Source organism: Herpailurus yagouaroundi, unplaced genomic scaffold (assembly GCF_014898765.1).
Source record: "Herpailurus yagouaroundi ecotype Mexico unplaced genomic scaffold, PumYag 29, whole genome shotgun sequence".
Classification (NCBI taxonomy): domain Eukaryota; kingdom Metazoa; phylum Chordata; class Mammalia; order Carnivora; family Felidae; genus Herpailurus; species Herpailurus yagouaroundi.
Genome location: NW_024412377.1, coordinates 29,791,489 through 29,819,259, shown reverse-complemented (window position 1 = coordinate 29,819,259; position 27,771 = coordinate 29,791,489). Strand labels below are relative to the sequence as shown.

The window sequence follows — 27,771 nt, the reverse complement described above, 5'->3', positions numbered from 1 at the left end:
AACAGCAACCCAACAACTCACCAACACCATGCAGGTCTTAATGGCAGGCCCCAGAAAACAGGTCTTTTACTGACACTTGTTGATTAAAGTTAAAATAGCATCTTGTAATATAAAGGATATTTTTTAAGAGGACCAAAAAAAAAAGATCTCTATTACAGAAGATATTAAGGTAAAAGCACATGAGGTCACCTTAGCTGTTGAGTATCCAGAATACAAACACAAATAATAGGTTAAACTGTAAAACATCTAAAAGACTATGAATGTTGTTTCTTGTTTGTAAGACAGGAGCATGACAAAGGCAATGGGAATGTTAAGTACCCTTGTGTTAACACAGTGACCAAAATTAGTCATAACAAAAATCAAGTTCAACTAAGGATTCTTAAATGGATCTAAACAGATTCAGTACTATGGCTAACATTAGCGGAAAAAATTTTAAAGTGACACCTATTAAAGACCAGCCAGTGACAAAAACAGTTTTTCATCAAATAAACTAGTTTTTCTCTCTTTTTTCCTGTATCTAAACATAGACACTCCTGAAAAAAATCCCTTCATTTAACAGACTTAACTGGAAATAGCCTAGAAGAATTAACCATCCATTTTTTCTCATAAATATGTTATGCTTTCCCTGAAAAGAGGACATTACTGAACCATGATCAATATTGGTTTCCTCTAAACACACACACACGCAGATGGGGGACAATCGGCGGGGGTGGGGATAGGGGTGGGGTGTTGATTTATACTATTCTGCACATACTCTTATGGCTACCACATAGGAAAAACTGTAAAACAGTTGCCCTGATGCAGTGCCATCTGTAGTCACTGAATGAGGTGAGGCTCTGTGACCCACCAAAATGAAAGTACCCATGTCTTTCTCATGGTGAGCTAACAGGCAACTCACATGATGAAAAGAAATGCAGCCAAGAATATAGTGTGAACTTCGATCCAAAAGTTCTTCACCAGAGTCCATTCATAGGCTGTTTTAGGAATCACCAAAGTTCCTAAAATTGTCAGCAAAAATCTGTGTGCATATATTTTGCTGCAGAAAACATTTACAGCTTTAGTGCAGGAGTTGGCAGACTTTTTCTGTAAAGGACCAGATAATGAGTATTTTAAGTTTTGTGGGCCACATGGTCTCTGCTGCAACTATTTAACTCTACCACTGTAGCACAAAAGCAGGCACAGACAATAGTAAATAGTAAATGAACAGGCATAGCTGTTTCCAATAAAACTTTTATTTACAAAAACAGGGTGCAGGCTGGATTTGGCCCATGGCTATAGTTTGCTGACCCCAGTTATATTCCATCCATCCTCTTAGTCATTTTCTTCTTTACTCAAAGACTCAAGTTCAAGTCTTTCTAGTTCCTGAGCAATTTTAAAATCCATTTGAACATATTCAAGACATAACTTCAGTCTTCTTTGATCTACTTAACTCCAATGACCTCTTCTAACACTTTTCAACAGCCCCAACTATGGCTAACTCTGCCATTACCACAGATAGTTCCTTTTCTGAAACCATGAGCTTCCAATATTTATTGTTTTAACAAATGTTTTTTAGCTGTTATGTGCTAGGCTCTAGATATTCCATTTACTGGTCACATAACTTTCTATCTTCCAGTTCAACTTTTTTTTTTTTTTTTTTTCAATATCAACCACTCCTTAGGCATACACCTGAGAGTCCTCTTGCTTTACCTACAATGAACAATCTTTATTCCGGAATAACTCCCTCCTCCCCCATCATTGTATTCCATTCAAAACATCCAGCCTCCCAAATAAGATTCAGGAGTATCATACAAATACACAGAATGACTGTCTCTGCAAATCTACATTCTATAGCCCTTAATGTCCCACATTTCTTCTAGGCATTTTTTTCTCACAACCCTCAATAGCTATTCGAAGTCTTTACTATTGTACTGAAGGCTTCATCACAACAACTCCCAACACAAAATTAATGACCCTGCCAGTAGTTTCCTACCTAAGACCCACAGCCTACAAACAACTGTGGGTATGAGCCCTCCACAACCCCTCCATTCCCAGTGTAAATATATTCCCTCCTCTCACTGAAAGCCAACTCCTGCCTGCTCTTATGCATGATCACAACCACTACCACCTTCTCATGTACTTGCATTATTACCTGGTATGTTTGGTTTTTGCAGGACTGTATTAGTTACATATGCTGTGTAAGAAATCACCACACTAAACTAATAAATTGGAGGTGGTTTAAGCCCCTAACAGTTTTGGAGGTCAGAAGTCCATCGCAACGTAGCTGAATTCTTTGCTTAGGGTCTCACAGACTGAAATCAGGATGGTGATAGGGTTGCATTCCTCTCTGGAAGCTCTGGGCAAGAATCTGCTTCCAAGCTCATTAGGTTGCTGGCAAAATCCAAGTTCCTTGTAATTGCAGGACTGAGATGCCCATTTCCTTGCTGTCAGCTGGGGGCTGCTCTCAGTATCTAGAAGCTGTGTGCCTTCCTTGCCACATGAATTACTCCACCTTCAAAGCCAGCAAATGAGAATCCTTCTCATGTTGAATCTAAATTAGACGAAAGTCATGCCTGCAAATGTTTGCAAAATAATCCCCTCTTTATCTATAACTCCTTTGAAATGGCTAAAGAGTAATATCCTTAAGCTTCCTAGGGGTCGCCTGGTTTGGTTAAGAAAATCTGTGAGGCCCACATTAACTTCTTGAAAAAGCCTTTAGTATAACTAAGTAATCTGACCCTATGATCTTTCTGAGGTTTGAGCAAAAGGTTATATATACACCCTTGGTTCCTTCTCTGTACCATACTTTCAGAAGCAATTTCTTCATTTTAACATTATTTACCATCTGGATAGGCTCAAAGCAAACTAAATCATCTAGTCCTGGTACCTCTCTAATAAAACTTCTTTCCATTTAACTTTATTCTCTCATATATTACTATAAGCAGCAAGAAGAAAGCAGGCAGTACCTTCAACACTTTGCTCAGAAAACACCTTAACTATATCTCCAACTTACTCATGTAAGTCTGCTTACATCTTCAAAGCCAGCAACAGAGACTCTCCCTCAGGTCAAATCCCTCCCACACCTCAAATATCTTTTGTCAGGAATAGCCCAATCCCTTTAAGGGCCCACCGGATTAGACAGGATCCACTGAAGATAATCCTTTCTCAACTATGCCATTCAATATAATCTAACCATAGGAGTGTTGGGTCCTGCTCATAGTTCACAACCATACTCGAGAGGAGGAGCAGGAATCTTGGGGGCCATCTTAGAATTCTGTCTACAACCATGACTATGAGTGTAGCAATTCTGAAACTACTTTCTATGTGTGGTAGCAATGAACAAATGAATTACTATAGTGATGATATTAGAAGCCAAACTTCTCACTGTTGAAGAAGTAAAATACAAATATAGAATGGGGAAAGGCTGCGAAGTTAGATTAGAATTACTTCATAGATCAGTGTGAATTCATGATTATATATTTATATGTATATAATATATATTTTATATATTTATATATTTTATAATATATTTTATATTTTTATATTATATGTAATATAAATATATATGTATATATATAAATATATATATATGTGTGTGTGTATATATATATATAGGGGTGGGTTTTTTTGGTTATTTGGTTTATCTCCCATGCCATGCTATCTCTCCTGAAATAGTCTAGAAGCAATGGTGCCCCAGCATCAGTGAACATACGCAGTGCCAGGATCTAGATTTGTAAACAGAATTCCCTATTAAAAGGAGCCATGGATCAACAGAGAAATGGGTAACATTAGAGCAGGAAAAGTACAAGATGAGCCAGGAACATTTTGTTGTGCCAGAATGTAACAAAGTACCCCAAAAGTGATGGGGATATGTCAAAAGGACAGAAACCAGTGTTAGGGAGTTTCTATTAGATAAAAAGGTCTGGAAATATTCAGAAATTGGAAAGAAACACAATGTGCTTCAAATCACTGCACTTTGGGGGAGTTTATATTTGTGGTTAAAACCATCAGTTAAAACTGCTTACAGAAACAAAAATATACCTAGAATTCACAGTTTAAAATGTTTTACTTCTTAGGAAACAGTATTTCCCATTAAAAGGATATGACTAAAATGTTTCATCTCCAAATAATAACAGCAAATTTTTGGAGTGGCTGGAGATCAGAATAACTACATGTACTATTCAAATATAAATAAATATTTAAAAACATGTTTTTCCTGTAATTATTTATAAAGCTTCTAATTTCCATAATTAAAGGATATTCAAGGAGAAATTGCCCAATTAAAGATCCAAGCATTCTAGGGTCCCTGAACCTATCCTCTACCACGTTAGTCATGTAATTAAGAAAGAAATGTAACAGAATTGTTTTGATGTTGAAGAGAAAAGGGTTGAAGACAATCCAAAGGAAATGCACTTAACAATATCAACTCTAGATGAACTGACAAAAGGAAGTTTAATAAGTGAAACTCTAAGATAATCACAGGCATTCATTTATTATCATCTATGAAAACACCTTTTAATTTAACTTAATACTGATTTGTTATAGAGTTTTGATATACAGGAATACTTCTCAGTGAGGGCTAGAAATTTAATAGTCACACATTTGTGGGATCTAGGCCAAACAGCCCCATTTGAGTCTCGGGCAAAGTGTGTGTGTGAGACTTCAAAGTAAGAGAGGAAAACACTTTCTGATTGGAAGTAACGTACCAAAATTCTGGTTTAGAATAAATGAGTTTTAGATGACAATATAATTAAGATTTTAAAGTATGCTTTTGGATAGTTTAAAGGTTGATTCCTCCTTATCCTTGTCCTACTTTCTTAATGTTAAAAAAGAGACAACAGGGGCGCCTGGGTGGCTCAGTTGGTTAAGTGTCCGATTTTGGCTCAGGTCATGATCTCACAGTCCGTGAGTTCGAGCCCCACCTTGGGCTCTGTGCTGCTATGAGTTCAGAGCCTGGAGCTTGCCTGGGATTCTGTGTCTCCCTCTCTCTCTGCCCCTACCCCATTCACGTTCTGTCTCTGTCTCTCAAAAAATGAATAAACATTAAAAAAAATTTTTTTTAAAAAGAGAGAGACAACAGGCGCAAAATGGAATCACTTAGGTTAAACCCATGGCACCAAAAAGAAACTTAATACCTAACCTAAGTACTGTTTCAAACTCTCCCAAGAATGTAATCTTAACCAGAAAGTCTGGAATTTCCTGATCAACACCAGTGAGGTTATCCAACTAATAGACCCGTTAGTTCCCCCAAAAGGAAGGTATAACCTTGCTGGAAATAATCCTTTTTTTCCTATTTATAAGTTTCTTGTCCCACCCTCTCTCTGCCTTTGAAAACATTCCATTTTGTACATCTCATAACTTCTTTAGACTTGCTAGAAGAGATGCTGCCCAAGTCACAAATCATTGAAGAAAAACAATGAGAGCGACAAATTTACTCAGCTGGATTTCTTTTGGATTTAACACTACTCGCCTGAACCTAAAGAAGTAAGATCCCATTTTCCCCACGTACAATAATCAATAATCCCATGAACTCCAGACCAACGTTCTTCATGTTTAAAACACACACACACACACACACACACACACACACACACAGCAGGACCCGATTTACAAAGTATATCTTATGAAAAACTTGAACACATAAAACAGACAAAACTGGAACTCCTCTGGCTGAAGTGAGAACCCCCCTGCCCCTCACCCCCATCCCCAGGCCTCTCCTTGCACCTTACTGCAGCCCCTGCGGCACTCACAACATAACTCCAAGACGGCAGAACATGCAAAAGGTGACTCCAAGCAATAACTGATGTAAAGGTTCTGCTATCATCAGAAAAAATGTTTTTCAGATGCATAAGGAAAATACAGAATACAGAAACCAAAATGTTCTAAGTGATTATATTTGGGTAGTAGAATTATGAGTAATTTTTTCTTTTCCAAATTTTCTATTGATAGGAATTACTGTTAGAAACCCAATAAACTTTATTTTTCCAAGATGTAAATGTAATTATTCTTCCTGTAATGCACTGTGTTGTAGTATACAACAGAAAAAAGCATTTCTTTACCACTGTGACTATACTTAAAAATACACACACATACACACACAGTGATGTAAAGATTAGAGATACAAATTTAACAATATAATTAGAAAGGCCTGTTTATATTTAAAGTACATAATATTTTAATCACAACAGATCAGATATATTTAATTGTTTCCTTTAATGTCCTATTCACTGCAATTTCCAGTAAAGCCACAAGTTACTAATTACTCTTGGAATCAGAAAAGAGGTTAAAAAGTTAAGGAAAAAAAGTGTCCTATGAAATCTACTACTTTCAAATAATAATTCTTGCATTTCCAAAACCCATTACTCAAGCCAAAGACTGCAATTAAGATACCAGTAACATTTCCTAGACAAGTAAATAGTCAATTAATTACATCTGCTTCTAGGAAATGGAAAGAGTAAATATTAACCATGATTTTGAAATCAAAATGGAGATATTCGGCAAAGTGGGAGAAGTTATAGTACATGGTTACAATATATAGAGATTTTTGCACATTGGTAACTAAAATTTTTTCCCAGTTTTATTGAGAAATAATTGATATACATCACTGTATAAGTTTAAGGCATATAGCATGATAATATGATTTACATGTATTATGAAATGATTATCACAATAGGTTCAGCTAACATCCCTCATCTCATATAGATACAATATAAAAAAGAAAAAAGTAAAAAAAAATAAAAATAAAATAACAAAAACTCTTGTGACGAGAACTCTTAGGATTTACTTCCATAACAACTTTCCTGTATATCATACAGTATTATAGTCATAACATTGTACATTATTATACCCCTAGTATTTATGTACCTTATAACTAGGAATTTGTACCTTTTGACTACCCTTCTCCAATTCCCTCATCCCCCACCTTCAGCCTCTGGTAACCACATGTCTGATGTCCTTTTCTGTGAGTCTGCGGTTTTTGGTCGGGCAGGGAATTGTTTGTTTGTTAGATTCCACATATGAGTGAGATCATATAGTATTTGTCTTTCTCTGTCTGGCTTATTTCATTTAGCATAATGCCTTGAAGTTCCATCCATGTTGTTGCAAATGGTAACATTTCCTCATCTTTTATGGCTAAATAATATTCCACCCCAAATATGAGTGTGTGGGGGGTGGGAGGGTGGGGGGGTGGGTGTGGGTGTGTGTGTGTTATACCACAACTTCTTTATCCGTTTATCCATCCATGGACACTTAGGTTGTTTCCATGTATTGGTTGCTGCAAACAATGCTGCTATGAACATGGAGGTGCAGATATCTTTTAAAATTCATCTTTTCATTTCCTTTGGATATATTCCCAGAAGAGGAATTGCTGGATCATATGGTAGTTCTATTTTTAACTTTTTTTGAGGATCTTCCATACTGTTTTCCACAGTGGCTACTCCAATTTACAATCTCACCAATACTGCACAAGGGTTCTCTTTTCTCTACATCCATACCAGCATTTGTTATCTCCTGTCTTTTTGATAATGGCCATTCTAACAGGCACGAGGTGATATTTCACTGTGGTTTTAATTTGCATTTCCCTAATGACAAGTCATGTTGAGCATCTTTTCGTGTACTTGTTGGTCTTTAGTACATCTTCCTCAGAAAATGTCTATCCAGGTCCTTTGCTCACTTTTTAATTGGGTTCATTTTCTTTTGCTTTTGCTGTTGAGCTGTATGACTCTTCACATATTTTGGACATTAACCCTTATCACATATATAGTTTGCAATTAGACATAGAAGGAACCAATCGTAACATAATAAAGGCCATACATGACGAGCTGACAGCTAACACCATACTCAATGGTGAAAGGTTAAAAGCTCTTCATCTAAGATCAGGAACAAGAGACAAGGGTGTCCACTCTCATGACTCTTACTCAAGACAGTACTGGAAGTCATAACTAGAGAAATCAGGTAAGAAAAGAAAATATATCAAAATTGGAAAGTAAGAGGTAAAATGGTCTCTATTTCTATTGCTAAATACAGAAAATCTTAAAGACTCAACAAAAAAAATTCTTAGATCTAATCAATGAATTCAGTAAAGTTGCAGGACACAAAATTAACATTAAAAAAGTCAACAGTGCGGGGCGCCGAGGTGGCTCAGTTAAGCGTCTGACTTCAGCTCAGGTCATAATCTCACAGTTTGTGAGTTCCAGCCCTGCATCAGGCTCTGTGCTGACAGCTCAGAGCCTGGAACCTGCTTTTGGATTCTGTGTCTCCCTCTCTCTCTGCTCTTCCCCCATCTGTCTCTCTCTCCCTCAAAAATAAATAAAACATTAAAAAAAAAAACAAAAAAAAACAGTGCTTCCATACACTAACAAAGAACTTCCTGAAAAAGAAATAAAGAAATCAATCCCATTTACAATAGCACTAAAAACAATTAAACACTTACGAATAAACTTAACCAAGGAGGTAAAAGGTAACTCTGATAACTTAATATTTTAATTTTAATTTTTTTGTGTTTCTACATAGATTTGTTACCCATCCTTGTCCTACTTTCTTAATCATCTTATTATATGCACTATAAGTCTGAGACTACAGAAACAGCCAGCAAGAGAACTAAACAGATTCCTTTCTTCTTGAAATTTTGTTAGCTAAAACTTAAATCCACAAAGTCTTAGTCTTTTTATAATGTAAGAAATCCCTGAATGGCTGAAACAATTAAGAAGAGCTTAGAGACTGGCAAAAACTTTTCTTCCTCATACTTTTAAAGAACTATTGTCTATGGTAAATACAAGCTAAAAAGAGAATAAATAGGAGTTTTCTAAGGTTTCATTTTCACAAACCAGTTTTTTAAAGTTCTGGATTCCCAAAAGCTTCAAATAAAGCAGATAAAAGCAGAACTAACTGAGTTTAAGATATGGACAGGGACCTATATCCCTATCTGCTTTCTTTCCTTACCACCCTCACTCTCACAACATCATCTTTGGTGGAATCCTAGGGACACTGAATTTAAGGAGAGACGAATGAGAAATTCTAGCGGAATACATGAAAAAAAAGAAACTACTGAAGCCACCATTGCAATATAATTGTATGCTTAAGTTATATTTGAATTCTGTTTGAATCATCTAACATATACTGGGTACTTAATACAATTAGTCAAGGGGCATCTGGGTGGGTCAGTCCATTAAGCTGAAACCGACTCTTGGCTTCAGCTCAAGTCCTGATCTCTCGATCTCATGTGTTCGAGCCCCATGTCAGGCTCTGGGCTGGCAGCTCGAAGTCTGCTTGGGATTCTCTGTCTCCCTCTCTCTCTGCCCCTCCCCTATTTGTACTGTCTCTCTCTTTCAAAACTAAAATAAACTTAAAAAAAAAAACTAACTAAAAATATGCATGAGGCTGGGATCCTCATTAGGGTTGAGAGGCACTTCACTGGGGTTCAATAGAAGGCAATTTGAAACATAGTATATTTATTTATTCCAATAGGTCAACCAGGGCATGTAAAGTAGATTACAGTCAAATCTCCTTATTTGTAGTAGTTATGGTCTATAAAGTTCTGTAAACACTGAATTATCAAATACAGGGTTGGGTTCCTGTAAGCCTCTGGTCACATTTTCATCAAGCAATCAATACATAACTTTATTTATGTTTTTGTTTAAGGACAACCATATAATAATATATATTCCTGATTCACAAACATTGAACTCACAGCCAACAGCACTGTAAGTCGTGCCTGAATGAAGCTTATCTAACATATGTATTCTCTCAAGGGCACATCATGGACTTCTTACACTTAGGAACACCAGACAATGCTGCAGCACTTCAGCACTACACTTGGGGGTCACTGTAAACAGCAAAATCACCAACAAAAATTGCCCAAATAAGAAAAACGCAACACTACATAGATCACAGAAAGGATACTTGATTACAACATGAGCTGAAACAAGAAAAAAGAGCATCAGCTTTTTCAAATTCTTTTTTGCCACTCTGTACATATGCACGTCTGCAAATGACCATAAAAGCACTGTGTACTGATTTTGGGGTTACAAAAAATTTTTAGCAAATAGGTGAGCTTGCAAATACAGGAACAACAAATAATCGGGACCCACTGTATTTTCTTTTCTTTTTTTTTTTTTTTTTAATTTTTTTTTTTCAACGTTTATTTATTTTTGGGACAGAGAGAGACAGAGCATGAACAGGGGAGGGGCAGAGAGAGGGAGACATAGAATCGGAAACAGGCTCCAGGCTCTGAGCCATCAGCCCAGAGCCCGACGCGGGGCTCGAACTCACAGACCGCGAGATCGTGACCTGGCTGAAGCCGGACGCTTAACCGACTGCGCCACCCAGGCGCCCCCCACTGTATTTTCTTTTTTTTTTTTCAACGTTTTTATTTATTTTTGGGACAGAGAGAGACAGAGCATGAATGGGGGAGGGGCAGAGAGAGAGGGAGACAGAGAATCGGAAACAACCACTGTATTTTCTTAAGACAATCAAATCTCATATAAGATTTTGATTTAGTTACAAACCATGATTAGTGTTTTAGAAGAAGGTACTAAGACAGGGAAAGAAAGAGTAAAAATCAAAATTAAAATTGAGGCTCAAACTTCTGCATCAATTATATCCACTGACACTGTAATGTATCTGTGGTAACTTGCATTATTGTTCCCAATCCATCACCCCTCCTGCATCCTCCAGCTTTGGCATGTGATACTGCAGTTCCTCTCACTAAAGACCTGAGCATATTTCTCCACTGTACCGATCTTACCCACAGTCATGTGATTTGCTCTGGCCAATGGAACGTCCGTGGACATATGAGCAAAGACTTCAAATGTGCTTCCAGATTTGGGGTTTCCCTCTTGTGTTTCTGCCATCACCGTGAGAAAAACATGCCCTCAGGCAGTTTGCTAGTACAAGCGGGAACAGAAACACATGGAACAGACCTAGCACTAACTGGAGCTTGGAACCAAGCCCAGCCATCCCAAAGATATGTCAGCAATTATAAATAAGCCATTAAGTTTGATAGGATTTATGCTGCTATCGTTAATCGGTATTTAGTGTAATTTTAAAATATTATCTCACTAAAAATCTTTATTTAAAAGGTTGATGAGACTCTTTCATTCTTGTCCTAAACCCTAGTACATAGTAAGTTTGTGCTATGTTGTTTATAAAGATGGCTACATCCATATCTCCCCGCCCACATGATCTTTTATAATGTGATCTTGTCATTCAACCACCAAATGGTAGAATCTATCTCCCCTCTCCTCAAATTTGCACTGGCGCTATGATGCTACATAAAATTTGAAGCCAGACCTTATAAAATCCAGTTTCCATATCCATCCTTCATGGAACTCAGTCATCAAGCAAGAAGTCAAACCCCACTAAGTCCACCACACTGTGAAAAAAGCCCAAACTAGACATGTGGAAAGAGAAAGTGGGAGAGACAGAGAGGGCACGCACGCATGCACATGCACATAGTCGGGAAGTGGGGAGTGCTGGGAGCAGGACAGATACCATGGGGTAGAGCACCAACCATAAACCATGTGAATGATGCATTTTGAACCTTAAAACCATCCTAGTGCCCTGGCTGACACTATATGAAGCATAAGAACTTCCTCATCAATCCACAGAATTGTGAGAAACAATACAGTATTTAAAACAAGACACTTATTTTTAGGATGAATTATAGCAACTCAAACAAGTTGTTAACAAATGTGTGCCAAATTAATTAAATTCACTAAAATATTGTTTAATGCTTACCTTGGTGTTCGCCATGTCCACAATATACTGGTCTCCCTTTATACATTCCATTACTTCAAAACCATCTCTGTCAATCACTTTAGCCTGAGAGCTTCCAGATACAACAAGAATCATGTCTCCCGTGTTACTATACTGCAATGACTTGATCTGATGGCTTTGTAAAAGAAAAAAGAAAACAGGTGTGTAAGACACTGGGCATAATATTTATACTTCCACTACATTAGGCACTGCCAGAAGAAAGTTGCACAACTGCACAAATTGATAATTCTTCAAAAGCAAGATCATCAACTTCGAATGGGTCCTCAACACCAGTGGCTATCCTCTTAGCGCTCTCCTCCCACTCACCACAGCAATCTGTTAAAATCTCTACTCACCAAACAACTCTCCCCTCTTTCAGCTGTTGATTTGTCTGGCTCTTTGCCAAAAGAAACAAACAACAACTGCCTCAACTTCCTCCCACTAGTGTTATAAACTTACTTATCTGCATCTGAACACCTCTCTTCCTCCGCCTCTTTGATTACAATGGTGGATGTAAACCTCTTCCTGCCCAAGGCAAATCTAATACCTGTATTCTGCATCCCATCCCTTCCAGTGTCCTCAGGAACAGCTACTGATTGTCGCCCCTCTTTCCCCTTCACAGCTAAGGCGTTAGAACAAGGTTTCATCTCCTTTATTCCTCTGGTACTATGGCATCCCTTCCATTCTCACCGCTCTACTCATTCCCCTAGCTTCAGACTATGTTACCATTCCAAAGTAGCCCACGTTCAATACCAATGTGCAGTAAAATGGCCCAGCTCTCTGCTTCAGTCTGGGATATGTCGGAAGAATCATACCAGCTTCAGTTTCCCTGTGGGAACAGCTGTGGCTGCTTCTGCCACTCCATGACGCCACAATTCCTGCACCTTCCTAAGCGTGCTTCCCTTGCACCTTCTCTCACAGGGGCTGATCCCACCACGAGCACTCCTCAACCAACCTTCTGCATGCAAATCCCGAAGTTTCAAGGTATGTTTCTGGGGAACCTGACCTGAGAGAGTTGCCACCAGAAACGGCCCTATGAAGTCAATTCCAAAATGAGATCCCGGAGGGGTATTCGTCACTGACTGGCTAGCAGTGAGGACCCTGTCGCAGGTGGCACAGAGTCCCCGCCGTGCTGCAACAGTGCAACTGCAACTGCCACAAATTCACCGTGAAGGGAGAGACACTGGCTGGTGGGCTACTTCAGGCATCTGAGAGGTACGGGAAAAGGAATAACTGAAACAACTGCAGAACTGGATCCCTATTACCTGGGTAGTCAGTACGATGAACAAAGACAACGAAAGGCTGAGGCTGACTAAATCACCAATTAAAAACTATAGTGTGAAAGCCAAAGGGCCTCTCTGGCAGCCTATAAAGACAGGGTTATTGTCCCTGTCAGGTAAGTGAACGATTTGGTAAAGCGTCTTTTTCTACCGCTATTAGGAAGAGGGACCCAAAGCAGTTGACGTTCACAGGTGACCAACAAGAGCACACGTGTGCATGCTCGAGCCAGGGCTACATTACTTTTCTGGCCCTTTGTCTTAACATATACTCAGAAGGGACCTGGACCATCTGGACAACGTGAAGAAATTCATGTTGGTCCATGATCTAGATGACATCACGCTAATTGAATCCGGTGAGCAAAAAATCAAGTACACTGGTGAGAAACCAGAAGTAGGGTTTGTCTCCCGAAGATGACAAACCCTAGGAAAGATCAAGAGATGGAGATAAGGAGACGTGGGGAAGATGCATGTAGACACACCCACAAAAGTGGACACCAAATACGAAGCTCTTTGTATAACATGTTAATCCCAAAGGACATCAACTTCGAAAGAGGCAATAAACAACGCAAAATGAGTTGGCCAGTTCAGTTGACATTAGGTAGCTTTTGTCATCATCCACGCCACTGTTAATGCAATAGGCAGTGGAAGAAGGGATAGAAGTTAGGCATGGGACCAATGGTAACTCTCCAAAATAGACCTATTATTGCCAAAGGTCCAACCTCTCAGTAACTGAAGTCTATGATGAGCCCCACTCCCAAAATCAGTACTAAGCTAATGGAAAGTATGGAATATGAAAAACTGTGTAATAAGTATATGGGAAAAAACAGAGTGGGGAGGACTGAAAATGTGTACCAAGGGGACAGGAATAAATATTTTAAGTAGAATGGTCAGGAAGTAAGTGACCGAGTGGGCTACGAAGTGAGGGAGTAGGCTGTGACAATATTTTGAGGAAGAGTGTTCTAAGAAGAAGCAACTTCTATCAGAAATGACCTGCAGCAAGAGTGTTCTGGCATTTGCCCAATGTAACCTGGAGCAGACTGAGCAAAACAAACAGGAGTTGGAGAGGTCAGAATGCAGCAGGTGGGGATGTGCAGATCACAGAGGGCCACGTAAGCCCCTGAAAGGGCCTTGGCTTTTGTTCTCTCTGAGAGAAATCAGAAGAAACCGACCAGAGTGCTTTGAGTGGAGCAAGGACACAATCTCACCTACACTATACAGAACCATTTGTTTGTGCCTGGACCATTTTGCACTCTGAAGTCTGTGGGCTCCTTCTTCCTATGTTTTTTAAACACCTTTAAAAAACTACATTAGGCATATAGTGGACACCAGCTATAAAGGAATAAATATTAAAATATTTTTTTAATTTGTGACATAATATGTGAGTCTCCGTACTAACATATCAAAACACTATGCCTAGAGGCAGATCTACTGTAATTTCAAAGTAATGATGAGCATAAATAATACATATTTCAATGTACCTGTAGTAATGATAATATAGTAAGAAAGCACTGAAATTTGTAGGTACACCTGTGCCTTTGTTGCCTACTTTCATAATTAAAGGAAATGATAAAAATCAGTTAGTGGTTAATGAAAAGAAACAATTTTTTACCCAAGTTCACAGAAATTGGGAATACCAGATATTGAACTTATGAGTCATGGAATTTAAAACAACTATAATTAAGAAATTAGGGGCGCCTGGGTGGCACAGTCGGTTAAGCGTCCGACTTCAGCCAGGTCACGATCTCGCGGTCCGTGAGTTCGAGCCCCGCGTCGGGCTCTGGGCTGATGGCTCAGAGCCTGGAGCTGTTTCCGATTCTGTGTCTCCCTCTCTCTCTGCCCCTCCCCCGTTCATGCTCTGTCTCTCTCTGTCCCAAAAAAAATAAACATTGAAAAAAAAATTAAAAAAAAAAAATTAAATGACAAGATAGATAATATATACACAGATTTGAAAATCACAAAAAAAGAAATACGTAGACATTTTAGAATGAAAACTACAATAACTGAAATTTAGAACTAATGGGTGGATTTAACAGGTGAGAATTACTGGCTAAACGATTATTTTTAGACTGAAGCATGGTGAGAAAAAATGGAAAATGCAAGAGAAAACATAAGGGAAACATGAGATATGGTGAAAAAGCCTCACATTAGATTTGTAGAATGGAAAGAGAGAGAAGCAACATGTGAAGAGGTGACCGTCAAAATTTTGGAAAAATGGTAAGACACTAACCCAGAGATTCAGTAAGTACTATAAACCCCAATAGGGTAGCAAAAAAAACCACACCCAGGCACATCACAGCAAAAGTGTTGAATGTCAAAGACAAAAGTAAAACCTTAAAAACACTTTTTTTCCAAACATGTTTTCATCAGGAAACTCAAAGTAAAACTACAGATACCACTATATATGTACCAAATGACTAAAATTTTAAAGGCTAACAATACCAAGTGTATCATTGGGACTGTGAAATGAAAAAAATCTACCTTCAGAGACAAAGGAAGATGTCACATCAACAACTGCAATGTATGAGACTGTCACCATTCTTCATAAGACCAACACTTCCCAACAGAACTTTCTGCAATGGTAGAAATGCTCTATATTTGTGTTGTCCATTGTCATAACCACTAGCCACATGTTTCTATCGAGCACTACAAATATGGCTAGTGCAACTAAGGAACTTAATTTTTAATTTTATTTAATTTAAATTTAAATAGCTACATATGAACAGTGCAGCTGTTAAAATATGAAATAAATATAAAACAGTCTGAACTTAAGAAAAACAGAAGATTCTTATTGGCTCATAAAACAGATGAAAAATGAAATACAAAGTAAAATGGCCTTTAAAAAAAAGAAAATCTGGGGGGGACCTGGGGGGCTCAGTTGGTTAAGCATCCAACTTCGGCTCAGGTCATGATCTTGCAGTTCGTGGGTTTGAGCTCTACATCCTGCTCTGTGCTGACAGCTCAGAGCCTGGGGCCTGCTTCAGATTCTGTCTTCCTCTCTCTCTATCCCTCTCCTACTCACACTCTTTCTCTCTCAAAAATAAGTAAAAATTTTAAAGAAAGAAAGAAAGAAAATCTGGGGTGCTTGGTAGTTCAGTCAGTTGGCATCCAACTTTTTTTTTTTTTTCAACGTTTTTATTTATTTTTTTTGGGACAGAGAGAGACAGAGCATGAACGGGGGAGGGGCAGAGAGAGAGGGAGACACAGAATCGGAAACAGGCTGCAGGCTCTGAGCCATCAGCCCAGAGCCTGACGCGGGGCTCGAACTCACGGACCGCGAGATCGTGACCTGGCTGAAGTCGGATGCTTAACCGACTGCGCCACCCAGGCGCCCCTGTTGGCATCCAACTCTTGATTTCAGCTCAGGTCATGGTCTCAGTTCATGGGTTCAAGTCCCATGTCAGGCTCTGCACTGGTGATGCAGAGCATGCTTGGGATTCTCTGTCTCCCTCTTTCTCTCTCCCTCCCCTGCTTGTGCTCTATCTTTCTCTCTCCCTCTCAAAATAAATAAACACACACATGCACACACACAAACCCTAGTGAAATCTATTAAAGTCTATTTGGATGATAATAGTACAAGTACTAAAAAAGTCACTGTAACTAATTTCCAGTTACAAATTTAGAAATGACTAATAAGTAAATTCGTCAGGTAAAAATTTCTTATTCCCCATGCTAAAAAACCATCTACAACATTCTTCAGAGATGGATCACATCAGAGCGATCTTACAGGAATGCTATCACAGGTTATCATTCTCTCAAAAAGGAAATCACCAAATAAATATGAATGGCCAACAAATAATTAAACACTTTAAATAGATATTAATACACAAACCCACAAAGAATTCTGCTGGAGAACCAACTTAGTAAAGTCCCAAATATAAAACTTCTCTATCAAAAATAAAATTGAACATGGTTTTTTTAAAGCTGTCCTCATAACTTCTTTTATGAATATAACTCTCTTGGCAAAAAAAAAAAAAAAAAAGTCAAATTCTTTGATTTATTCTAACAGGCCAATCTCAAAATAAAATAAATCTCAACGATAAGACAATTTTAACAAAAATGTACGCAATTTAGTCTTATTTAGATTTACTTTTAAGTCTGTAATTTCAAGACTGAGAAATAAATGGATATTTCAGGAAAAAAACTATTAACTTACAATAATTCTGTCTTTTAGAAACAGAATATAGACACAAAAAAATCAAAATTTAAATGTGTCAGGCTAATCTTCAAAAAAATTATTCTTCCTGGGGTGCCTGGCTGGCTCAGTCAGAAAAGCATGCAACTCGATCTCAGGATAATGAGTTCGAGCCCCACATTGGGTCTAGAGGTGACTTAAATAAATCTTTAAAAAAAAAAAAAGGGAATTATTCTTCCTGGCTAGCTACTAAATCCAAATCAGATATTTACCAATGAAACTGCTCTTTTGTACAGCTACCACTAACTAGAAACTGGTGCTCAAAAATTATACTGACCATTTTTCTCCTAAAATGCTGAAATTCTAGCTGATAGGTTTTTAAATATTTATTCTTAAAAGAGCCATTCTTAATACACTGATTCAAAGTTAATTCCAATGCAAAGATAATTCAAACAAGGTCCGAGTGTGCTCTGAGGTTAGACTGTGTGACAGTGTGAGAAATTTCACAGTGTGAATTAAGGTAGAGGAGAAACTGAAGCTCCCACACCAGATGCTCATGAGAAAGAAACTTAGAAAAGCAAATATGGGGGCGCCTGGGTGGCTCAGTCGGTTAAGCGTCCGACTTCGGCTCAAGTCATGATCTCGTGGTCCGTGAGTTCGAGCTCCGCGTCAGGCTCTGTGCTGACCACTCAGAGCCTAGAGCCTGTTTCAGATTCTGTGTCTCCCTCTCTCTCTCTGACCGCCCCCCCCTTCATGCTCTCTCTCTGTCTCAAAAATAAATAAACGTTAAAAAAAAAAAGAAAGAAAAAAAGAAAAAGAAAAGCAAATATGGTGCTATTGCCCAGGTACTTCCTTCCTAAAAAGAAAAGCCTCTCTGGCCTATCACATGCTTCTGAAAATGCTGGGAAGGAATGAAGTCCTTAGCAAAATTCTGAGCAGGGTCCCAAATTTAAATGTTTACTCCAGAAGGAGGCACCAATAATAATAAGATATCAAACTATATATTTCATCACCAGATGTGCCAGTTGTCCATTTATTGCCTCTTAGGTCCAAATTCATCCTTCAGTGCCTGCTCTGCAAAAATAAATGTGGGCCCTCTAACTATTTTTCCTTTGCCCATCGGCCTGAGGTTTTGACGTAAAGGGTACTACAGAGATATCGCAGGTGGAAGAGGCTTTCCTCGATGGGTCTAGTGTGCTGCTCCTGGTGGGCTCCAGCACCTCAGGTGGCTTCCCTAGCATCCGGCTCCCGCAGCTTGTGCAGCTGGTCTCCACCAGGCTGCTGAAGTACCTGGTGGTCAGCAACACCCAGCCCCTTCCCTCCTGCACCCCCACCCCCAACCCCAGCTATAGCAGTGAGTCCAGTTAGGTTTTGAAAAGTTCTGCTGTCACAACTTCTTTTTCTTTTTTTTTTTTTAAAGGAAGTTTCTTTTCTTTTCTTTTCTTTTTTTTTTTAATGTTTATTTAGTTGAGAGACAGAACATGAGCAGGGGAGGGGCAGAGACAGAGGGAGACACAGAATCCAAAGCAGGCTCCAAGCTCTGAGCTGTCGGCACAGAGCCCAACTCGGGTCTCAAACTCAGGAACTGGGAGATCATGACCTGAGTGAATGAAGTCAGTCACCTAACCGAACTGAGCCACCCAGGCGCTCCAGCAACTTCTTAATCATTCAATGAACCAAAGCCTTATCCTCTCAAATGTCTGGATCTCAGTCCTGGAGGCATCAACTTTGAATGCTCTATCTCTACCCTAGGGGTAACAGATGCTCTTTTTATTTGCTATTCTTCTCTAGAGTACTCTTTACTTCTAGCCAATCCCTCATTTCTCCAATCCTCTGTTACAGTTAGTAATCTTTATAATAAGCTTTCCCTTTTTAAATTGCTCTGTGATTTCTACTAATCAGATGCTAATTGATATACTAAATTTCAAGTGATTGGTTAGAAACTGAGAAAAATTACTGGCTGTTTAGTCCAGTTTGTTCATATATACATTTGTATTTGTATATAAATTTGTATGTATACAAATGCATATATAAACAAACTGAACTAAACAGCCAATGTATACAATTATGTATGTGTGTAATATATATAATATATATGTATTTATACACATATATATATTTATACACATATGTGTATAAACAAACAGATCAGACTTCATAATTAGATAGTTCAGACTGCTAAAACAAAGTAGTTCATAGGGTATATCCTTGTTAACAGTACTCTCACTTTGGAGAAGTTGATTTTCTCCACTAACCATGAAAGATCGAGTACTACGTGAGATCACTTTGTTTTTTCTGGTGAATCATTCTTATTTCTCTTTACAAGTAACAATCTAAAAACCAGAGCAAAATTTAAGATGATAAGGTAGTAAAAATAGTGGCTCTATTTCTCTGGCTATGTGCTCTATGAAATTGCTCTATTTATATTTGGAGGGAAATACACAATCTCAACGATCCCACACTAACATTCACCTCATTTTAGCTGTAGAGGCAAACTTAATGTTTTCCCTCTGTGTCACTGTTCCATGTGCTCTCTTTGTCAACATTAAAATGAAAAGTTAAGCATCAAGCTCACCATTCCTGTCCCACTTCGCTCTTAATTCTGCCAGCCACAGAGTTAAAAGGACAGGATTAAGAGTCATTAGACACAGTACTAAGGAGAATTAAAGGGCTTCTTCAAGGGGTATAACATCTGCTCCTCAAATTCCTGCCTAAACAACTAAGATTCCGATCAAAGAGAAAAGAGGGAAAGCCAATCTGACAGTAAACTGGAGTCATGAGGAAGTGAATGTTCTCTCAGGGAGTAACTCTGACACCAGAGGAAGGCTTAGTGACATTGCACAATTCTTTCTGTGAAGTTATTCATGGGGCAAGTGGGAGTATAAGAGTGTAAGTGGAGGGGAATGGGAAGGTGAAGATTGAGGATCCTTTTAAGTAGTTTTTGCTCGGCTAGCAAAACAAGCTGGGACATGCAAGACAGATAAACACAGCTGTCTGGGGCTGTCACTTGGGGCTCAGGAGCCAACGTGTCCTGATGTAGTGAAAAGTGCACCGGAATGTGAGTCAGGAGGCCAGGGATCCAAGTCCTCATTCTGCTGCTAAGTAGCTATGTGATGATGAACAAGCCCTCCAGCCTCACTAGGCTCAGTCTCCCCATCTTTTGGAAAACTAATTGATGCAACTAGTTGGCAAACCATGCAGAGGTGCTCCTGAGACAGAGTTCATGTGCTCAGTTTGCTGAGTCCTGGTTTCTTCCGCTGAAAAAAAAACAGGAGAGGGGCACCTGGGTGGCTCAGTCCATTGAGCGTCTGACTTCACCTCAGGTCATGATCTCACAGTTCCTGAGTTCGAGCCCCATGTGGGGCTCCCTACTGTCAGCACAAACCTGCTTCAGATTCTCTGTCCCCCTCTCTCTGCCTCTCCCCTGCTCACATGCGCTCTCTCTCTCTCTCTCTCTCTCAAAAATAAATAAACGTTTTTAAAAATTATTTAAAAAAATAAACGGGAAAAATAAGGCAGGATTAGGGTGAGGATTAAAAATACTATACTTAAAGACACCCTGACACAGTATATGAAATGAATAGTTGCCATTATTATTATTTCTTAACTTCTAAGGTCTCTTTAAGATTATCTGACAGGTATAAAATCTTGGTAGCCAACTATAATGAATACATTCGAATTGAATACATTGAGTATTTCAAATTCATTACAAGTCAAGCTAGTCACAGGTTTTAAATATCTACTAACCAAAATACTCACGAGAAATGTTCTTACATCTTTTCTGATTTCTACACCCACTCAAAAACCCAAATAGTAGTCAAATGTGACTACTATATTCTTGGAAATGAAATTCAATAATAATTACAGAAAACAGTTTCAGGTTTGCATGCCATCTTCCAGGTATCAATATATATTATCTAGTGCTGGGAACAGGGCAAGAAAGCAAGAGACCGAAAGCAGAACCATCAAAATTTTCCATATGAGAATATCAGAAAATACTAATTTATTCCATGCCAAAATAAATCTTCAGCTACTTCAATATTTTAGCTTTAAATTTAAGAATAGATTTCCAGAGAGGGGGAAATGTGTGATGGGCATTGAGGAGGGCACTTGTTGGGATGAGTGAGCACTGGGTATTGTGTGTAAGCAGTGAATCACGGGAATCTACTCCCAAAACCAAGAGCACACTGTATACACTGTATGTTAGCCAAGTTGACAATAAATTATATTTAAAAAAAAGATTTCCAATGCAAAATTAAGAATATATCACTAACCAGCTTAAACATACCAAAGGTTAGAAAGGTAGTAGTAATATTACAAAATACTTCATCTGTCAAACAAAAGTAAAGCCAGAAAAATTCTATCCAGGACCATATATATATATACAGGGAGATATATATACATATATATATATATATATATATATATATATGGAAAGAGAGACAGGGAGTTTTACTAAAGTTAATCTACTATATAACTACTATAAAGTTAATATACTATATATATATATTTATACATACATATACAGTTTTACTAAAGTTAATCTATAACCCTTCCCTTCCATTAAAACACATATTCTTATTTAGAAATGTGATAAAATTACTCTATCACTCAATCAAGTATAGATTAATAGCTTCATGACTTTATTAGATTTCACAGTCAAATTCCATGTTAAGATAGGATAGTCAATCCAAAACAAACCAACAAACAAAAAGCCAAAGGCAATGAACCAAAATATATAAACAATATGTTTTCATGTCTTGTGAAGATCAGAGAAACATGATCAAAAATAGCCAACCAAGGGGCGCCCTGCGTGGCTCAGTCAGTTGGGCGTCTGACTTCAGCTCGGGTTATGATCTCATAGTCCATAAATTCAAGCCCCGCGTCAGGCTCTGTGCTGACAGCTGGGAGCCAGGAGCCTGCTTCAGATCTGTGTCTCCCTCTCTCTCTGCCCCTCCCCTGCTCACGCTCTGTCTCTCTCTGTCTCAAAAATTAAAAAAAAAAAAAAAAAAAATAGCCAACCGATGAGAATGACTAGCAAAAGCTCAGTCTTTGTTCTGGTTATTCCCAATAGTTTCCTTTATGACAATGTTGATGCTAAAAATAACTCAAGTCTTAATTTGAGTAGCAGAACAACCTCAAGATTTCACACTGAATAAAAAGGTGTTAAGGGAGCACATATGAGAGGGCCCAACTTTATTAGAGAGCCTCTCTGGAAAAGCAACGTTTGGGTGGAGACCTAAGCGTAAGGAGCTACATGTTTGTGAGGGCGGAGCAGGTAACAGTAGGAAAGAGCATTCTAAGCAGAAAACAAAGTACATACAGTGTCAAAATCTCTCAGCCATTCTGCTAGGGCATAATAGGGAAAGGGAAGAAATAGGCAGTGGCCAGAACACAAGGACCATTATAAACCATGGCAAGACATTTGGGTTTTAGTCAAAATGCATCAGGAAGGTGTGACAGGGATTCAGCAGGAATAGTGGGGCAAAGAGTAAAGAGACTGATGCAGACTTCGAAGAGAGGTGTAAGCTTTAGGCGAACCCTCAGGGAAGGACTGTAAAAGAAACTGTAGAGGCAGGAGGAGTAAGGAGCATGGTACCCAGGGAATGGTGGATAGGTACAATGCATATAAGGGCTTTTTTCTCCAAATCCTGCATCAGAATTCACACTTTTCATCTGATATTACCGAATTGTTCTGTGGGGGAACAAGTTTAGTAAATGATATCCTATCTTTGCCTTCTCCCCACATTGGACAATATGGATTTTTTCCTCCTTTGCCAGTCTTCGAGGTGACAAGTAGTACCTTACTAGCAGTTTAATTTTCCCTTCTTTTATCATTAGTGAAGTTGAGTATCCATTTTCATGTTTATTGGCCAGTTATATTTCTTCTGCTATTATCTGTTAATTCATTTCCTTTGACCGCATTCTATATGTCCCATTGAGTTTCCTTTTTATTTTTTTTATATCAAAAACAGACTATCTTTAAAGTAATCTTGAGAAAGAAGAACAAGATGGAAGTATCATAATCCCAGATTTCAAGATTTCAAAGCTGTAGTAATCAAAACAGTATGGTACTGGCACAAAAAAGAGACAGATCAATCAAACAGCAAAGACAGCACAAAAATAAACCCAGGATTATATGGTCAATTAATCTTTGACCGAGGAGGCAAGAATATACAATGGGTGAAAAGTCTTTTCAATAAATGGTGTTGTGAAAACTGGACAGCCATAGCCAAAAGCATGAAATTGGACCACTTTCTTAGACTATACACAAATTAACTCAAAAAAGATTAAAGACCTAATGTGAAACATGAAACCATACAGCTTCTAGAAAAAAATTTAGGGAGCAATCTATTGGATATCTGCCTTAGCAACATATTTATAGGTATGTCTCTTCAGGCAAGAAAAAACAAAAAGAGGGGTGCCTGGGTGGCTAAGTCAGTTAAGTGTCCAACTCTTGATTTTAGCTCAGGTCACAATCTCACAGTTCATGGGACTGAGCCCCACATCAGGCTCCATGCTGACAGAATGGACCCTAGTTGGGATTCTCTCTCCCTCTCTTTTGGCCCCTCCCCTTCTTGCACACACTCTCACTCCCTCAAAATAAGTAAGTGAGCTTTTAAAAAAGAAAAAAGAGGGGCGCCTGGGTGGCGCAGTCGGTTAAGCATCCGACTTCAGCCAGGTCACGATCTCGCGGTCCGGGAGTTCGAGCCCCGCATCGGGCTCTGGGCTGATGGCTCAGAGCCTGGAGCCTGTTTCCGATTCTGTGTCTCCCTCTCTCTCTGCCCCTCCCCCATTCATGCTCTGTCTCTCTCTGTCCCAAAAATAAATAAACGTTGAAAAAAAAAATTTTTTTTTAAAAAAGAAAAAAGAAAAACAAAAGGAAAAATAAACTATTGGGGCTATGCCAAAATAAAAAGCTTTTGTATAGCAAAAAAACCAGCCAACAAAACAAAGAGGCAACCTACTGAATGAGAGAAGAGATTTACAAATGACATATCCAATGAGGGGTTAATATCCAAAATATGTAAAGAATTTATATAACTCAACACCATAAAAACAAACAATCTGATTAAGGATTTTTCCAAAGAAGACATACAGATGGCCAAGAGACACATGAAATGATGCTCAACATCACTTATCATCAGGGAAATGCAAATCAAGACCACAATGAGCTATCACCTCACCCCTGTCAGAATGGGCTAACATCAAAAAACACAAGAAAATAACAAGTTTTAGAGAGGCTGTAGAGAAAAGGGAACCTTCATGCTTTGTTGGTGGAAACATAAATTGTTGCAACCACTGTGGAAAACCAGTATGGAGGTTCCTCAATAAACTAAAAATTGAAATACTATAGAATACAGTAATTTAAATACTGGGTATTTACCCAAAGAAAACAAAAACACTACTCAAAACAAAACAGAAAACAAAAACAAAATTCAAGAAGATATATACAACCCTTTGTTCATAGTATTATTTACAACAGCCAAGATATAGAAGCAACCCAACTATCCAACAATAGATGAATGATTAAGAAGAGGTGGTGTCTGTCTGTCTGTCTGTCTGTATGTTTGTATATGTATGTGTATGTGTGTATGTATTTGTGTGTGTGTATATATAAAATGGAATATTATTCAGTCATTTAAAAATTGAAATTGTGCTATTTACAATAATGTGAATAGCCATAGAGGGTATTATGCTAAAGGAAATAAGTCAGTCAGAGAAAGACAAGTACTATATAATTTCACTTATATGTGGAATGTAAAAAAACAAAACAAACAGACTCTTAAATACAGAGAACTCACAGTTGCCAGAAAGGAAGTGGGTGGAGGGTATGTGAAATAGGTGAAGATTTGAACAGATCCAATTATAAAATAAATTAAGTCACAGAGATGAAAACGGTATAGCACAGGGAATATAGTCAATAACGTTACAACAACATTACATGATGACAGTGACTACACCCACCACAGTGAGCACTGAGTGATGTATAGAATTATCAAATCACTGTGTTGTACATCTGAAACTAATACAACATTGTACGTCAACCATAGTTCAATAATGAATGTTTTTTAAAAATACAGGCAATCATGGGGCGCCTGGGTGGCTCCGTCGGTTAAGCACCCGACTTCAGCCAGGTCACGATCTCGCGGTCCGTGAGTTCGAGCCCTGCGTCAGCTCTGGGCTGATGGCTCAGAGCCTGGAGCCTGTTTTGGATTCTGTGTCTCCCTCTCTCTGACCCTCCCCTGTTCATGCTCTGTCTCTCTCTGTCTCAAAAATAAATAAATGTTAAAAAAAAAAAAATTAAAAAAAAAAAATACAGGCAATCAGCAGCATTATTTACAATAGCCAAACTACAGAAACAGCCCAAGTGTCCACTGACAGATGAATGGATAAAGATGTGGTACATATATGAAATGGAATAGTATTCAAACATTAAAAAATAGAATGAAATCTTGCCATTTGAAACAAGATGGAAGGAGCTTGAGAGTATAATGCTAAGTGAAATAAGCCAGTCAGAGAAATACAAATACCACATGATTTCACTCATATGTGGAATTTAAGAAACAAAGAAAAATAAAGAGACAAACCAAAAAAGTCTTTAACTATAGAAAACAAATGGTTACCAGAAGTAAGGTGGGTGGGGGGATGGGTGAAATAGGTGAAAGGGATTAATAGCACACTTATCTTGATGAGCACCAACATATGGAACTGTTGAATCACTATATTATATATATGATATCGTATATTTCATTTATAGCTAAGACTAACGTAACACTGTATACTAACTATCCTGGGATTAAATTTTTTAAAAATACAGGCAATTTTTGCTTTGCATAATTCTGATATGCATGAATTTCAGTTACCACAGTTTAGAAAACTACAAATTTCAGTTATTCTCAGGCCACATCAGTTTTAAAGAATTAGACATTCTAAAGGTGCATTTAACATTTTTTTAAGTTTTTATTTAAATTCCAGCTAGCTAACGTACATGTAACATTAGTTTCAGGTGTGATTCAACAATTCCATACAACACCCAGTGCTCATCACAAATATACTCCTTAATCCTCATCACCTATTTAACCCATCCCTCCACCCACCTCTGCTCTGGCAACCATCAGTTTGTTCTCTGTAGTTAAAGTCTGTTTCTTGATTTGTTCCTCTCTCTCTCTCTCTCTCTCTTTTCCCCTTCAGCATTTAACATTTTAACAAGCCCTTCAGATGGTTCTGAACTTTGGTAAGTTATACGTAATATGCTATACAGCACTTAGAAAGAATATAGTAAAATGCATGATAGTGATATTAAAAATCTCCAAGCAATATTGTGAATTGAAAAACAAAAACAAATTATGGAATAACAACCATCTGATATCACTTATGAAAACAAATATAGTATATACTCTTTTGATGGGTATGTTTGTTGATGACTACAATTTAAAAAACCTTAAAGAATAATCACCATAATGAAAACTGTGAGAAACCCTGGGAAAGAGATTTTTAAAAAGATAATCAAAGAAGAACTGAAGTTTTATCTGTAATGTTTTAATTTCTTCATAAGAACATAACTTAATGTATTAATTTAAATGTTTTAGGAGGATCTGGGTGGCTCAGTCGGTTAAGCATCTGACTTTTGATTTCAGCTCAGGTCATGATCTTGGGAGTCATGAGACTGAGTCCCATGTAGGGCTCCTCACTGGGTATGGAGCCTGCTTAAGATTCTTTCTCTCTCTCTCTCCCTCTCTCTTCCCCCCCCCCCGACCTTTCCCCCATCTGCTCCTCCTCTGCTCGCAGTCCCTCTCTCAAAAGAAGAGAAAATGTTTTAAAAAGAAAAGAAAGAATATCCATTTTTAAATGGGCAGAAGATAAGGAATTCTTAGTATTTTACTTCATCCATATTTTTTTGCATAGAGGATACACCTGAAGGATCTGTCAGCCCAAGGATTCTAACTCTTGAGCTTACATACATAATTACTGATAATCTGTGAAGAAATAAAGAAAGCAAAAGGTGCCGAGCAGACTGGATTAGAGAAAATGCAGTACTGATGATTTTCACTAAATGGAACAAAGAAACACTTTAGAAACTAGAGATCCACAAATCTAATATTGCGGCTGGCTGGGTGAACGTCCAAAACAAATTATTAAACATACTTCAAATTACCAAAATGGAAGATGCATCAAAGAGAGGTTGAATAACAAAAAAAGAAAAGCATTTTGAAAAATTTTATTTTTATCCTGGTAGATCAAGAAAACATTTTACTTCAAAGTATTTTTAAGGTGTCCCAGGGAAATGAGACCAAGTTCAAGAATACTAAGAAATTCAGGGGCGCCTGGGTAGCTCAGTCGGTTAAGTATCTGACTCTTGGTTTCGGTTCAGATCATGATCTCACGGTTCGTGAGATGGAGCTCTGCATCAGACTCTGCACTGACAGTGCAGGGCCTGTTTAGGATTCTCTCTCTTTAGTTCTCCCTACCCCACCTCTGCTCTCTCTCTCAAAATAAATAAAATAAAACATTAAAAAAAAACAAACAAGGGGCACCTGGGTGGCTCAGTGGGCTAAGCATCTGACTTCGGCTCAGCTCATGATCTCATAGTTCCTAAGTTCAAGCCCTGCGTCAGGCTCTGTG

At 38.2% G+C, this 27,771-nt stretch overlaps 1 protein-coding gene across 2 annotated transcripts in view; it reads right to left on the bottom strand.

Annotated features, from left to right (window-relative positions):
* The window catches only part of WDR70 (WD repeat domain 70), a 308,347-nt gene that overhangs the window by 213,975 nt on the left and 66,601 nt on the right, over nt 1-27,771 (bottom strand). For both annotated transcript variants that reach the window (XM_040495635.1, XM_040495647.1), the window contains exon 8: nt 11,716-11,869. In XM_040495635.1, the coding sequence (XP_040351569.1) occupies nt 11,716-11,869 (154 nt within the window). The remainder of the gene's footprint in view (nt 1-11,715; nt 11,870-27,771) is intronic.